The sequence below is a fragment of the Myotis lucifugus genome, unplaced genomic scaffold, assembly GCF_000147115.1.
Source record: "Myotis lucifugus unplaced genomic scaffold, Myoluc2.0 scaffold_151, whole genome shotgun sequence".
In the NCBI taxonomy this organism is placed as follows: domain Eukaryota; kingdom Metazoa; phylum Chordata; class Mammalia; order Chiroptera; family Vespertilionidae; genus Myotis; species Myotis lucifugus.
The window spans coordinates 2,601,188-2,615,493 of record NW_005871199.1 but is presented as its reverse complement, the minus strand read 5'-3'; the positions used below and the strand labels follow the sequence as shown (position 1 = coordinate 2,615,493).

General features: G+C 40.5%; 2 protein-coding genes across 2 annotated transcripts; both read left to right on the top strand.

The window, feature by feature from the left end:
- The first annotated feature begins 8,594 nt into the window (after window positions 1–8,594).
- Window positions 8,595–11,590, top strand: LOC106698239 (hornerin-like). Its single transcript, XM_023759316.1, has 3 exons — window positions 8,595–8,732; window positions 10,302–11,460; window positions 11,565–11,590. The coding sequence occupies exons 1-3, from the start codon at window positions 8,595–8,597 to the stop codon at window positions 11,588–11,590; spliced, it is 1,323 nt and encodes a 440-aa protein (XP_023615084.1).
- Window positions 11,591–11,678: 88 nt separating this feature from the next.
- Window positions 11,679–14,090, top strand: LOC111827321. Its single transcript, XM_023759288.1, has 2 exons — window positions 11,679–12,177; window positions 12,217–14,090. The coding sequence occupies exons 1-2, from the start codon at window positions 11,758–11,760 to the stop codon at window positions 12,820–12,822; spliced, it is 1,026 nt and encodes a 341-aa protein (XP_023615056.1). The 5' UTR covers window positions 11,679–11,757; the 3' UTR covers window positions 12,823–14,090.
- Window positions 14,091–14,306: the final 216 nt, after the last annotated feature.

Genomic DNA, 14,306 nt, shown 5'->3' with positions numbered 1-14,306 from the left:
ACCTTTTAGCATATAGAATTCATAAAATAAATTGCATAAAAACTGAAAATAAACAATTGATCATATACCATAATTTGTGTCTTCTATGCTTATTTCTTATAAACCCCGAAAGACTTTCTTCCCAATGGCCTGAATTACATCTTTTCTTCATCACTAGCAACCTGTATAACCAAACCCTAGTTACACAGCATGCAAAAATATTGACTCTAAAGAAGAAAGTATTTAATCAAATCCTATGTTTTTCTGTAACATAATCATTTTCCACATTGTCACCTCCAGGATGGAAAAAGGTTTATCTCAATTGCTAATAGAATCATAATTATTATCAAAACATCAACCCAGATGGCTATTATCCAAGTCAAACCAAGATCGGGAAGCACAAACTACTGTCCATAGGACCTGCTTCCAAGACACTAGGAAATGTTTTCTAATGAAGACTAATGAGAGCAGAAAAATTGTGCTAAAATATCTTGACAAAGGGAAATCAATAAAGAAAACGTTCTCCTTCCTGGAAAGAAAACTCATGTATTTCATGAGTTAGTCCAGTGGATAAAGCGATAAAGGAAATAATAGGAACTATGTGAACAAAATTCTTTCATTAGAAGGAAAATCCCTCTGCATGAATTGTTACCTAGGTTCCTTCTTTGTAACAGGAGACCAGCAGGGATTCAGAGACTAGCTAGACCATTGTTCACATTTAGCAGATGAGTCCATCACACAAATAGTCTGCACCAAAATAGCAACTAGAGCTCAAGTCTTTTAACTCTCTGCTTAGTGGTTTTATAAGCACACTTACAAAAGCTGTCTTTTTTTCACTATTGCTTAAATAAATCAAGCTAAAGTGAAATTAACTGTCAAAGTTGAAATGATCCCCAATGTGGATAAGGGAGTAAATAAAAAGCAACAACTTCATTTTTCTCATTAGCCTCAAACAATATCATGTCTATGTTTGTGCTCGACAAGCCACTCAATGGGGATCTGATCCACCCACTGGTCCCCTGCTTCCCCGCTTAAAGTTCTGTTCCTAAATTCCCATACAAGGTGCCAAACCTGCCGATCTCATTGAGTTGTCACTGACACAGATATGGAGACACCGCCTCTCTTATGAGTCACTATTTGTCACCTTGCCTACAGACTCACAACCAGCTACTTCAGCTACCGCCTGAGACCCTTCTTTCTCTAGAGGAGTCAGGCCTAACTGACAGGCTGAAGATAAAAGTTAGAATGAGAGAGACAGTGCAGATCTGGCTACCCAAGGTAGGAAGTACTGATGGAAAGACACTGACTGACCTTACAACAGAGATAGCCAGATGAATACACCTCTAGGCAAAACTCTCGATGTTTTGTAAAGAACTCATAAACAAACAACTGAAATTGTTTTCTTTCATATCCCTGTCCACTCAAGAACAAAATTACCATACACTCCCTCACATGTTTATCAATTATTTTTATGCACAGTTCAGTAGAGGTAAGTATATTCACAGTGTGGCACAACTAATCTCCAAATTTTTTTCATCTTGCCCAACTGAATCTTTATATCCATTAAACAAAAATTCCTTATTTCCCCTTTCCCTACCCCCTAGCAACCTCCACTCTACTTTCTGATTCTACTAATTTGACTACTTTGGATATTTCATATAAATGAAATCATAAAATATTTCTCTTCTTGTGACTGGCTTATTTCAATTAGCATAATGACAAGATACAACATCCATTTATGACTTTAAAAAAACACTCAATAAAATAGGCATAGAAGGAAAGTACCAACATAATAAAGGCCATATATGACAAACCCTAGCTAATATTATACTCAATGGTAAAAAACTGAAAGCTTTTCTTCTAAGATTAGGAACAAGATAAGGATGCTCATTCTTGCCACTATTATTCAACACAGTACTAGAAGTCCTAACCAGAGCAATTAAGCAAGAAAAAGAAATAAAAAGCACCCAAATGGAGAAGTAAAACTGTCATTATTTGCAGATGAAATGATTCTATATATAGAAAACCCTAAAAACTCCACCAAAAAAAACTATTAGAAACAATAAACAAACACAGTGAAGTTGCATATACAAAATCAATATACAAAAAGGTACCCACATAACATCTGGCTGTGAAAATCAGCAGGGATTCTGTCTGCCAGGGAGAGATAGGAGTCTGCTAGAGACACAGGTACCCTCCTAAAGAGCCAAAACACAAAATCTCATTTGCAGCCATTCACCCTGTGCTCCAGTGGAGGGAGGGCAGAGCAGACTAAGGTCATGTGAGTAGAGACTGGGGTTTGTGACTCTGGGGAGAGCACTGAAGGGACAGCCAGCAGGACCCCTGTGTTGAGTTCCTCTACCACATGACAGAAACCATCTTACTTGGGTGGAGCACTCATTTTCTATGGAATTAACCTAGGGCAGGGGTGGGCAACCTTTTGTGAGTGCGTGCCAAAACCAGCAAAATCTCTGACTCAAAATTCTTCTGCATGCCAACCCTAATTTTTTGAGAACATGTTACGCCTACTTGATATCTCTTAAGGTGTACCTATGTGAAGAACCTTGAAGAAATAATAAAATTCATTCGAGCAACAAAAACACAGTATATGATGATGAAAAATACATTTATTTTTTAATGTATACATGTACACTGATAGTCCGACAGAAAACTTTATAACTCCATTTGATATTATCAGTGGGACTTTTGCTGCTGCATCACTGATGACAGAGATTTTACATCAGGTTTATATTTCGTGACCTTCAGAGATATGCACGAGCTACTACTTTCATCCGTCAGGCTACTCCTATTACGAGACTTAACAAAATTCATCACTGAGAACAAAGATTCACAATTGTAAATGGAATATTATAAGAGAGGGTTTCTCGTGCCAGCAAAAGTTACTGGCGTGCCATGTTTGGTATGCGTGCCAGGGGTTGCCCACTCCTGACCTAGGGAAATGCAATAGCCCCACCCTTTGAATTCCCTGTTGCCCCACCCTATGGAGTCATGCCCTTCTGAAGAGTTAGCTGCCTGGGCTGGGATGTAAAGGTCTGGCCAGACTCAGGAGGTGTCTGTGACTGAGTGGTGTGACTTTGGGGGAGGGGATATTGCCCCCACTTTCCTGTGAATCTCCCCCTCACAGGACATCTGCTAGGCCCACTCCCAAGGCTCCCAGCAATCTCAGCCTCCTGACTCCTGGGGCCTGCCCCCTCCTCCCTGCCAAGTTCCGGGAAGAATCTGGGATGGACTAAGTTGTGTGGCTCTGGGGTGGGCAACACTCCTCCAACCTTCCCTCAAGCCTGACTAGCACCTCCCCATCATGGGAGATCCATTAGCTCAACCCTCCCCAGCAGCCACACCCTGCTGAACTTGGCCTCGCTGCAGAATCTTGGACAGACTAAGTTGTGTGGCTCTGAAGTCCTCTCTGATATCTCCCATGCAAGCAGGTCTTTTGTACTACCTCTATAATATTTTATGGTCCCTGGGGAATATTTCCAACCAATCTCCTCAATCTCCCCACTTTAAGTCCTGCATGCAGAAAGCCTCAATAAAGTAGGAACTAAGGAATACAAGCCATGAAGGGCCATGGTAGTAAGAGCATCAAGCAGCAAGTTAAGGAGGTGGAAAGAGAAAGCTGTCAACAAAATAAGTAAGAGTATACAAGTAAGAATAAGTTATGGATTCCTAGCATCTGGGCATTTTTGAGGTCTTGGAGGAGAAAAGAAAGAATACTAAGAATACAAAGAGAAACAACTGAATAGGAAGACCAGTACCCAAGCAGAGTATATTCTAGGGCTTGGGTCTGGAGCTGAAAGATGTATCATCATGCCTGCCACAACTCCCTCCCCCAGTGCTAAGATATAAAATTACATCAGATCCATTTTTTATTTTATTTTTGAAATAAAAGAAAAAATGACCCTTGTACCTGGTGAGAAGGATAAGGAAGGTAATGCTTGCTGACTAGTTTTATTTTATAGCTAACTTCTTTTGACTCCACTCACCCCAAAATCATGACAACCAACATTCTTTGCTTGTTATGTCCCTATTTTTTGCATATTCTCCTCATTCATGGAACTGTAAGAAATTGCATGGGGGAAGTGAGGGAAAAGAGAAAGGTCAAGGAGAAAAGACTTTCTGTACAATATCCCTTTAGGCCACCAGATGGCACTATAGGAACACTACCCTGCCTTTCAGACAAGCACAAGTGAAAACAGCTGTGGAAGGGAACTTCACCGTTTATCTTTACTAATTTTGGTTGGTTGATTGGTTGGTTGGTTAGTTGGTTGGTTTTCTCTTCAGGTCAAACACTCCATTCCTCAAAAACTGTCCCCCAACCCTTTTGCCTTTTGCATGAATAATCTCTACTCCCTGGCTATTCCTAGACAGAAGCAGATCTGAGTTTGAATATTGTCTTCTCCACTTAACTGCTAAGTGACTTGAAACAAGTTTCAAATTTCTCTAGGCCTCAGTTTTCTCATCTGAAAAATGGAGGGAATAATACCTACAACATATGGCTGTTGTGAGAATTAATAAAATGATATACTTAAGCCCACAGAGCACTGTGTTTGGCATAATGGAGAATGCAACTTCCTTTCTTCTGCCAACACATGGTGGCACTGAAAAACCTAGAATGTAACACATACCATAAGAAATCTCTTCTCCTGAACCCTGTCATCTCCAAGGGGAAAACCACTAACCAAACTTATGAAAGGGGTCTTCACGTCCACCCTATGACTGTGGGACACATGTTCTGGTAAAATCATGATTCTCAGTTTTGGAAAGGACCTTTGTGGTTATCGACTCCAACTCTTACACTAGTAATTCTCAAAAGGGAGAGGAGAGGCCAAAAGTACATTAAACATGCTTCTTGTTTTTGTGACACAAACCAAGAAATAAAGCTCAACAAAACTTTGGTTGATGACATTGGAGAATATTCAGAAAACAAAACACGAAAGGATTAAAACTGCTTACATGAGAAATGAAAGTTTCTACAATACTCCAGGCAATAAACTCAATTACTCTGCAAAGAGCTCATTGCATTTTCAGCCAACGCAGATGTTAAAAATTTCTTACTCACAGCAAGTCAAAATTTACCTCACTCTTATGAGCACCCAAAGGTCCCTTGTTCTGTTTCCTTTACCTACCACCTCGGACACGCCAACATTCTCAGACATGCACCTTTTCTCTCACACAAGAATTATTGATTCTGATATCCCACACTTCCCAGCACTTCTCTTCCCTCAGATTCTCCTTTCCTGGCAAGTCTTCCTGACAAGCAAATACAGAAGAGGCCAGGGGTGGCAAACTACAGCTCACAAGCCATACCTAGCTCATCGCCAATTTTTGGATGGCCCACAAGCTATAAATGTTTTCTACAGTGGTTGAAAAAAATTATGTGAAGTTATATGAAATTTAAAGGTCAGTGTCGATAAGTAAGTTTTATTGAAACACAGCCATGCTCATTCATTTACATATCACCTATGGCTGCTTTCACACTACAAGAACAGAGTTCAATAGTTGTAACTAGGTCCATCTGGCCCGCAAAGCCTATAATACTTACTCTCTAGCCCTTTACAGAAAAAGTTTGCTGGCCCCTAATTCAGGAGAATACTCATCCCAAGAGCATGTCCGCCTGGAGTAGTCTTCACCTCACCCTCACCTTGTCTTTCCTCTTTGGCAATAGCCGGCTCCTGCAGGGAATTAGTCTTCACTTAGCAAATTCCACCTCCCTTGCACTCCCACAGTCTCAGCCACACCTTTGAAAAGCTCTTTCCTCTGACGAAGTATGATGACCTGACCCAAATCAGGTGTCCAGAGGAAACAGGGCACTGTATGGGTACTGACTCTGCAGCCCTCTGGGTGGTTCTTAGAAGAAAACATATAGCATCATATTGGCTGAATTTTGAATCATGTGATTTATCATTTGCCAATAATTGCTACCACTCCTCCCAAAATTCTGATGGTTGTGTTGCAAAAGTTTAAGTCTATGTAATTTCACTCGGCTTTAGTGAAATTTGTGCTACATGCTCACAAGGATGGAGTGCAGAGCAAGGACCTCAGAGATAAGCAGAAAGGCGCTCGTGGATTCCAATGCTGATTCAGTCTATATTCAGGTGAAATAATGTCCTCTGAGGTAACAATGGCAAGAGAGAGGGCAGATCCTAGTCCTGTGAAAAAGTATAAGTTGATCAATGAAGATCACTGTAGTCATGGTCCTCACTCCTCTTTCAATCCAATTCAATTTGACGAACATTTATTGGGGACCTTTATTGCCAAGCAATTTGCTTAGTCTCCATGATGCCCATTCCCTATTCTCAAGCTCATAGTCCAGAAATGATCTAGGCAAATAGACATGTGTGTGTGTGTGTGTGTGTGTGTGTGTGTGTGTGTGTGCATGTGTGTATTTCAGGATATAAACCAAATAATTAACAGTAGCTATTTCTGGGTAATAGGATTATAGGTATTTTCACTTTCTTTTCTTTGTTCATCTATATTTTCCAATTTTTGTATCAAACATTAATTTCATAGTAAGACTATTTTAGAAGATTATAATAGTTTGATTGATACTACAACAGAATTATGAATAAGGTACACAATTATAACTCTCGAGTAATTCAAGACAGAGTTTTTATAGGGTGTCTAATGTGGGTTTTTAAGAATGAATAGGAGTTCACTAGGCACATAATGAGAAAAGATATTCCAAGAAAAAACATGAAATAGTATGTTATTTTCAGGAAATTTAAGTAGTTGATCACTGGTAGAGCATTAAGAGGAAGAGGGAGAGAGAAGATGGGGCTAGAGAGAAGATGGGGCTAGAGGAGCAGGGGTGGGCAAACTTTTTGACTCGAGGGCCACAATGGGTTCTTAAACTGGACCGGAGGGCCGGAACAAAAGCATGGATGGAGTGTTTGTGTGAACTAATATAAATTCAAAGTAAACATCATTACATAAAAGGGTACGGTCTTTTTTTTTTTTTAGTTTTATTCATTTCAAACGGGCAGGATCCGGCCCGCGGGCCGTAGTTTGCCCATGGCTGGGCTAGAGAGAAGCCACAGCCCAGATCATGAGGAACCATGAATACTATGCTAAAGAGCATGCATCTCTTCTTAAGGTTATATAGTGGCTGAAAAGAAAGCTACATTGACAAAAGGCCACTAAAGTCTGGTAAACAGAGTTGGGTAAAGAAACAAGAGGGCCTCTGCCGCCATTATCTATTTCAAGAGGTAATAATACCATGGGTACACCTTGGCTGGAATCCTACATAAGAAAATTTAGCTTTAAAAAAAAAAGATTTTGATCAGATGATCTTTAAGCTTCCTTTTAAAAATCAGATTCCATGACTCTTTGACATTTGTTCCCTGATGTCCCTGCAGACATTCCACTCAACTTCAGTTAAAGTCCACATAATTTGTTATCAATGCATTATGCTAGTTACTTCATTGAATATGCAAAAGGTCTTTCTTCAGTGTCCAGAGACTGACAGGTGGAGCTGGTACTCGCCCAGATTTGGGAACTGCTAATGCAATCTCAGGTGAACAAGTAAGGAAGTAAGAAGATAAACACTAGGAGGTGGAGATGGAGGTGGAGCTGGGCTTATTTGAGAGTAAATTAGGACATCTCAAAGGGAGCAGCTCCTCCCTAAGATGGACCATTACTCCCTCTATAAAAAGGCCACTATCCGCAACTAGCAGCACCCTGTAAGCTGCTTCAGCCTCTATCCTACTTGTTCCTCTGGTGAACTAGGTAAGTGAGCAGTACTTAGAGCTATAAGTTATGAGAATCTGGGATGTGCTCAAAGGCAAAGAGGCCCTGGGTACCAGGCTTCTTTTGAATATACTTTGGAGAACTTTGGTATAAGTTTAACTTTATTGAGAAGAAAAATGAAGAAATAACTGGGACTGATAGTATCAGCTTTCTTTGGGGGTCATTTCCTTAACCATCTTGGGCTCAAATTATCCAGTAGGCAGATTGCCTCCTTTACTTACTGAGCTTTTTCTGTCTGTTGTCTAATTAGTAAAGCCTGGGGTCAGCCCCTCTTGGAGAATGAAAACAGAAGCTGAGCCTGATAGCAGCTGCCCCAGCTCCATATCACCTAAGCCTGTTGTCTTTGCTCACTTTATTTACTTTCTCTGGCCTGGAAGTCTGGAGGGTCTAGTTTAGACCCTGATACCCCTTAGTTGGAGTCAGGCATGCCATGTAGATAATAGACTTGTCCTTCCCTAGTGTGATGGTTGAGAACTAGAAAGGAACTGAGGAAATGGATAGATTGGCACACCCAGGACTTCTACAGCTCCAGAACAAAGTTCATAAAATTATCCCTGGTAGAGGCAAAGAGACCGAAAAAGGAAGTCACCACTCCTATATTCATTCAGGAATGGAAATATGAGATATAGTTTCTGTTCCTAATTTCATCACTTTCTTGCTATATGACTTAAACAAGTCATTTAACTCTGGATTGGCTCTTGATCATAACAGAATTAATCATCCCTCATTAATTCTGAATAATTTTTACAAATAATTGAGACTACTTATGTATTTAAGCAAGAAAAAGGAACAATAAGAGGTGGGTCTCTCCTTTTCTTCCCTTTTAGGTTAATTAAATCTCCAAAAAGATGCCTAAACTCCTACAAGGCATTGTCACTGTCATCGAAGTTTTCTACCAATATGCCACCAACGATGAGGAGTGTGCCATGTTGAACAAGGCAGAAATGAAAGTATTTTTGGAAAATGAATTCCGTCAAATTATGAAGGTAAGAACTCCATATCAGGACTAAAACACTGCAATTCCCTACTTCTCCCTTTCTACCTTTTGTCACAAATGTCAAATTTCTAGAGGACTCTCCCTACTTAGTAATAGAGAACAGGGTTTAGTAAAGGCTTAAAACAAAGTCAAAAGTTGACCCCATAATGGTTTCTATAACATGAACAAGAAAAGTGATCCTATTTTTTTTAAAGACAAAAATTCATAGATTAAATGTCCTAAGTGAGTAATTCTTCTGGAACAACAACTGAGATGGTCCTCGGAAAAACTGAAAAGTAGATAAAATGTATCTTCTTCCCTTTCTTTGTCTTTCTTCTGCCCAAAATATCCTGACCACAGCCCATTTCTGAGATGCTGACACTATAAAGCCTTTGAGTTCAAGAAATTAGCATCTTACTCCTAAATCATGAAAGAGGGTGACCACCACCTTAAAATGTCAGTTCTGGAAATAAATATCTGGGAGCTTAGATGTTGTTCTTGATCTCCAACTCATTGAATCCAGCTACATACTAAATATTTTCATTTGGATTCCTATCAATGTCTCAAATTCAGTGTGTCAGATACAAAACTAAACTCTCCTTCTCCTGTGTGCCCAAAGCAGAAATCTGGTGCCATTTTAATTTCCTCTGTCAGCATGCTCCATCCTCCAACTTCCATCAAATTCATCAATAGTCTCTCAATCAGCCCATTTCTCCCCATCACTATTGCTGGTTCAAGCCATTTCTTACTTCCAATCTCAGCATTAGCTACAAATCTAATCATTTCACACTCATTTCAAAATCCTTCAATAGCTCCCAATTCTTAAAATAAAGTCCAAAGTTACTTAACATATCTTCAAAGGCATGATTTGCTCCATATTTACCTCTCTAGTCACGTCTCTTGACTGCTGAGACTCTAAATTTAGCAATTCTTTCGGTTCTTTCTATATGAGCCATGTCTTCTCTTACCTCCAGATCTTTGTTCATATTGTTCCCTCTACCTGGGTCCAACCAATCCTTCAAAAGACATCATTTCCCCTCATTAAACTTCCTTGAATCCCCAATGGCTCCCCTCTGGTGTATTCTCATAGAAACATCACAATAAACTGATTTTTAAGTTTGTGTGTCTGGCCCACTAGACTTTAAGTTCCATTTTGTCAAGAACCAAACTTGTTCATTGCACCTAACTGAATGAGAGGCAGATAGTAGGTGCAAAATAAATCTGTTAAATGAGTAAATGAATTAATGAGTTAATGAATTAAGCTGGACAAATAAAGAAAAATCATATATAATATAGGTATCCAAAATTATTATTTATAAATTAGCTAATCATTTATATTTGACCCATTCCTTATAAAAAATAATCTTCCAGTTGCATATTCTTCTATCTATTTCTCACTACATTATTCATTGCCTATTTCCTTCTCTCATGCTCAGGATAGCACAGTCCAGCCTAAGGGACTATGTGGTTTAACCTATGTAAGCTAAGCATTCATATTTCCACAGCCTTTCTTCAATTGGTTAGCTGGGTATGTGGTCCATATTGACAGAGCTGCCCTTTGTACCTTGTTCCTATACAGAATCCAGATGATCCAGACACTGTAAATATCATCATGCAAAGTCTGGATCGAGACCATAACAAGAAAGTGGATTTTACTGAGTATCTTCTGATGATATTCCAGCTGGCTCAGGCTTGTAATAAAATCATCGGCAAAGATTACTGCCAAGCTTCAGGGTCAAAGCAAAGAGATCACAGTCACCAGCACCAAGAGGAACATAGTGAAACAGAAGAGAAGGACAACGGGGAAGAATCGTCTTCCAGCCATTCAAGTTGGAGTGCAGGAGAGAATGATTCCTATTCCAGGGGCTCCAGAGGACGCATTAAACACAGGCCTCAATCCAGCTCCAGAAGAATTGGGCATCAAGGAGGTTCGTCTAATTTGGGACACAGGCAAAGCTCTGGGGAAAGATGGAGAGAGTCAAGCTCGGGCCACTTCAAGGATAATAAGAAAAATAAGTATGGCTCTCATCAGCAAGAAAGGTCTAGGAGTGAAGAAGATGGTTATACTCAGTCAAATAACTATAGAAAAAGATCACACTCAGCAAATCAGTCAGGCGGTTGTGGAGAACAAGGGCATGGTTCCCACTCAGAGAATCAGTCTTTCAGTTCTGACCAACATAGGTCTCACTCAAATGAATCTTTAGGAAATAGACTACAGGAGAAGAAATCAAATCAACATCATGGATTCAGCTCAGGGAGTTGTGGAGGACAAGACCACTGGTCAAATTCAAATGAGCCCACTGGTTATGGTCATGAGTCTGGCTCAGGTCAGTCCTCTAGTCAAAGAAGACATGGATCCCACTCAAGTGGTCAGTCAGGGAGCCGTGAAAGACAAAAGCATGGCTCTGGATCAGGACAATCCTCTAATTATGGAAAATATGGATCTGGCTCTAATCAATCTTCTAGTCAGAGATACCATGAGCCTAGTTCAGAATCCAGTTTAGGTGAGTCATCAAGCTGTGGACAACATGGACCTGGGTTTGGTCAGTCTTCTGGCTTTGGGCAACATGGGTCTGGTTTAGGTCAATCCTCTAGTTATGGACAACATAGTTCTACTTCAAGGCAGTCATCAAACTTTGGACACCATGGAACTAGCTCAGGCCAGTCTTCCAGCTATGGTCAACATGGGTCTGGATCAAGTCAGTCTTCTAGCCACAGCCAACATGGGTCAGGCTCAGGTCAGTCTTCTAGCTATGGCCAACATGGATCAGGATTAGGCCAGGCTTCCAGCTATGAACAACATGGGTCTGAATCAGGTCAAACCTCTGGCTATGGCCGACAGAGGTATGGCTCAGGTCAGTCTTCTAGCCATAGCCGACATAGGTCTGGATCAGGTCAATCCTCTGGCTATGGTCGACACAGGTCTGGCTCACGTCAATCTTCTAGCCATAGCCGACATAGGTCTGGATCAGGTCAATCCTCTAGCTGTGGACAACACAGACGTAGCTCAGGTCAATCTTCTGGCTTTGGGCAACATGGATTTGGATCAGGTCAATCCTCTAGTTATGGACAACATGGTTCTACTTCCGGACAGTCATCAAACTTTGGACACCATGGATCTAACTCATGTCAGTCTTCTAGCTATGGTCAACATGGGTATGGCTCAGGTCAGTCTTCTTATGGTCAACATGGGTATGGCTCAGGTCAGTCTTCTTATGGTCAACATGGTTCTGGCTCAGGTCAGTCTTCTTATGGTCAACATGGGTATGGCTCAGGTCAGTCTTCTTATGGTCAACATGGTTCTGGCTCAGGTCAGTCTTCTTATGGTCAACATGGTTCTGGCTCAGGTCAGTCTTCTTATGGTCAACATGGTTCTGGCTCAGGTCAGTCTTCTTATGGTCAACATGGTTCTGGCTCAGGTCAGTCTTCTTATGGTCAACATGGTTCTGGCTCAGGTCAATCCTCTACTTATGGTCAACATGGTTCTGGCTCAGGTCAGTCTTCTTATGGTCAACATGGGTATGGCTCAGGTCAGTCTTCTAGCTGTGGTCAACATGGGTATGGCTCAGGTCAGTCTTCCAGCTATGGCCAACACAGGTCTGGATCAGGTCAGCCTTATTGCCAATCTGGGTGTGGATGGAGTCAGCCTTCTAGCTGTGGCCAACACAGATCTGCCTCTCACCATAGTCAACATGGATCTGGCTCAGGTCTGTGTTCTAGCTCTGAACAATCTGGGTTTGAATCTGGTCAGTATTCTGGCACTGGACAATATGGGTCTGGCTCATACAGCTCTGAACAATGTGGCTTTGGATCTGGTCAGTATTCTGGCACTGACCAATCTGGGTTTGGCTCATCTCACTCATCTAGCTCTGGACAATATGGTTTGGGATCTGGTCAGTGTTCTGACTCCGAACAATCTGGGTTTGGCTCATCTCACTCATCTATCTCCAGACAATCTGGTTTGGGATCTGGTCAGTGTTCTGACACCGAACAATATGGTTATGGCTCGTGTCATTCATCTTGCCCTAAACAATGTGGTTCTGGATCCAGTTGGTGTCCTAGCTATGAGCAACATGAATTACAAGGAAGATGTGGGTTAATTTTAATTGGTACTCATGATGAGGACAGTAAACCCAAAATAGGCTCAACTCCCAATCAATCAAGAAGAAATAGCCAGGAATGGTCAGGGTACAATGAAGAAGAAAGAAGTAGTGAGTCTGAGAGATACGAGAGTATTCATGGACAAAGACAAGTAGAAAGCTCCTTGAGTTGTGGCTTTGGACAACCTACAGCCAACACACCCAATTTAGTGTTAATGTTCAAGGAGGATAATAGACAAGATGGCCATTATTATTATCAGACAGAAGGCGATAACTGTGGATATGGAAGCACCAACTCAAGTTCCCACAGTTTCAGTAGCAGCACTCCACTCTATAAATATGTCCAAGAGCACAGGTGTTAATTCTAATGATGAATAATAAATAGAAGTGAAATTAACTCAAGTAGTAATTTAAAAAATAAGAAACTATAACAGACAAGCAACTTGTTATAAAGCATCTTTCTAAAAGTGAATGTATTTGTTTCTATCTTTTTCATTTGACTGTATTCTATTCATTGCTATTGGGTTCCTTCCAAAGAATGTAGGGTATGTGGGCTACATTGCTAGGAAATCCTGAGTTGAATAAATAATGTGTGGGACTAAATTTAGAAGCATAATATAAAGTATTTATGGAGCCTAGGGTTTAGTTAAGGTGTCTTTTTGAGAGTTCACTATACATTATTTATGCCAAACTAAGCCTGCATCTTTAAAAAGCAAAAAATTATACTACCAGTTCTGGAGCCAAAGCTTCTCTTACATCAATGTAAACCATAATTTTTGGTGTGCCCCACATTGGATGGTAGAAAGAAGATCCTAAAAGCAAAGATGTAATGTAGGAAGTTTCCCAGTTTATCAAAACCATCAAGCCCTTATTCTCAGGTGCATCTTTCACCAGTAACCTACAGAGTCATTAAAAAGTGGCACCAGGTGTTTGTTTCTCCCTAGCCAGTGAGTGAGAGCATTATTTCTTAAACAGCAGAGATGGACCAGTTCAGGATTAAGAAATCCAAATGAGGGCTCTGACTTGTTTTTAGCAAGAAAGATGTTGCCCAAGAATTTGCTCTACGTAAAAACAAAACAATACAAAAACTGGAAGAGCAATACCATGGAAATACAATGGCTCCAACCTATCTCTATAGTTCATTGGCCTTTCCACATAGGAAAATAGCCTTTAAACCCAGAGGGAAAGAAAGACTAATCTGCCACTGCTGTATAGTTGCTTGGTTTGACTATAACATATTTGTTTCAAATAACTGGACTGCATTAAAATTAACAATAAAAAGTAGTGATCAAACACTAAGGTTGTCTCATCTCTGCTTCACTTCACTCTCACACACAGGTGGTCAGACTAGAAACTAGCTCATATAGCTATTTTCAAGGTCCTATGCTTCATGAATAATCCAGATTTTATAAGAAATTATTAAAACTCAATAATAAGACAAACAACTCATTTTGGACACTGCTGGAAACACACCAACTGAAACT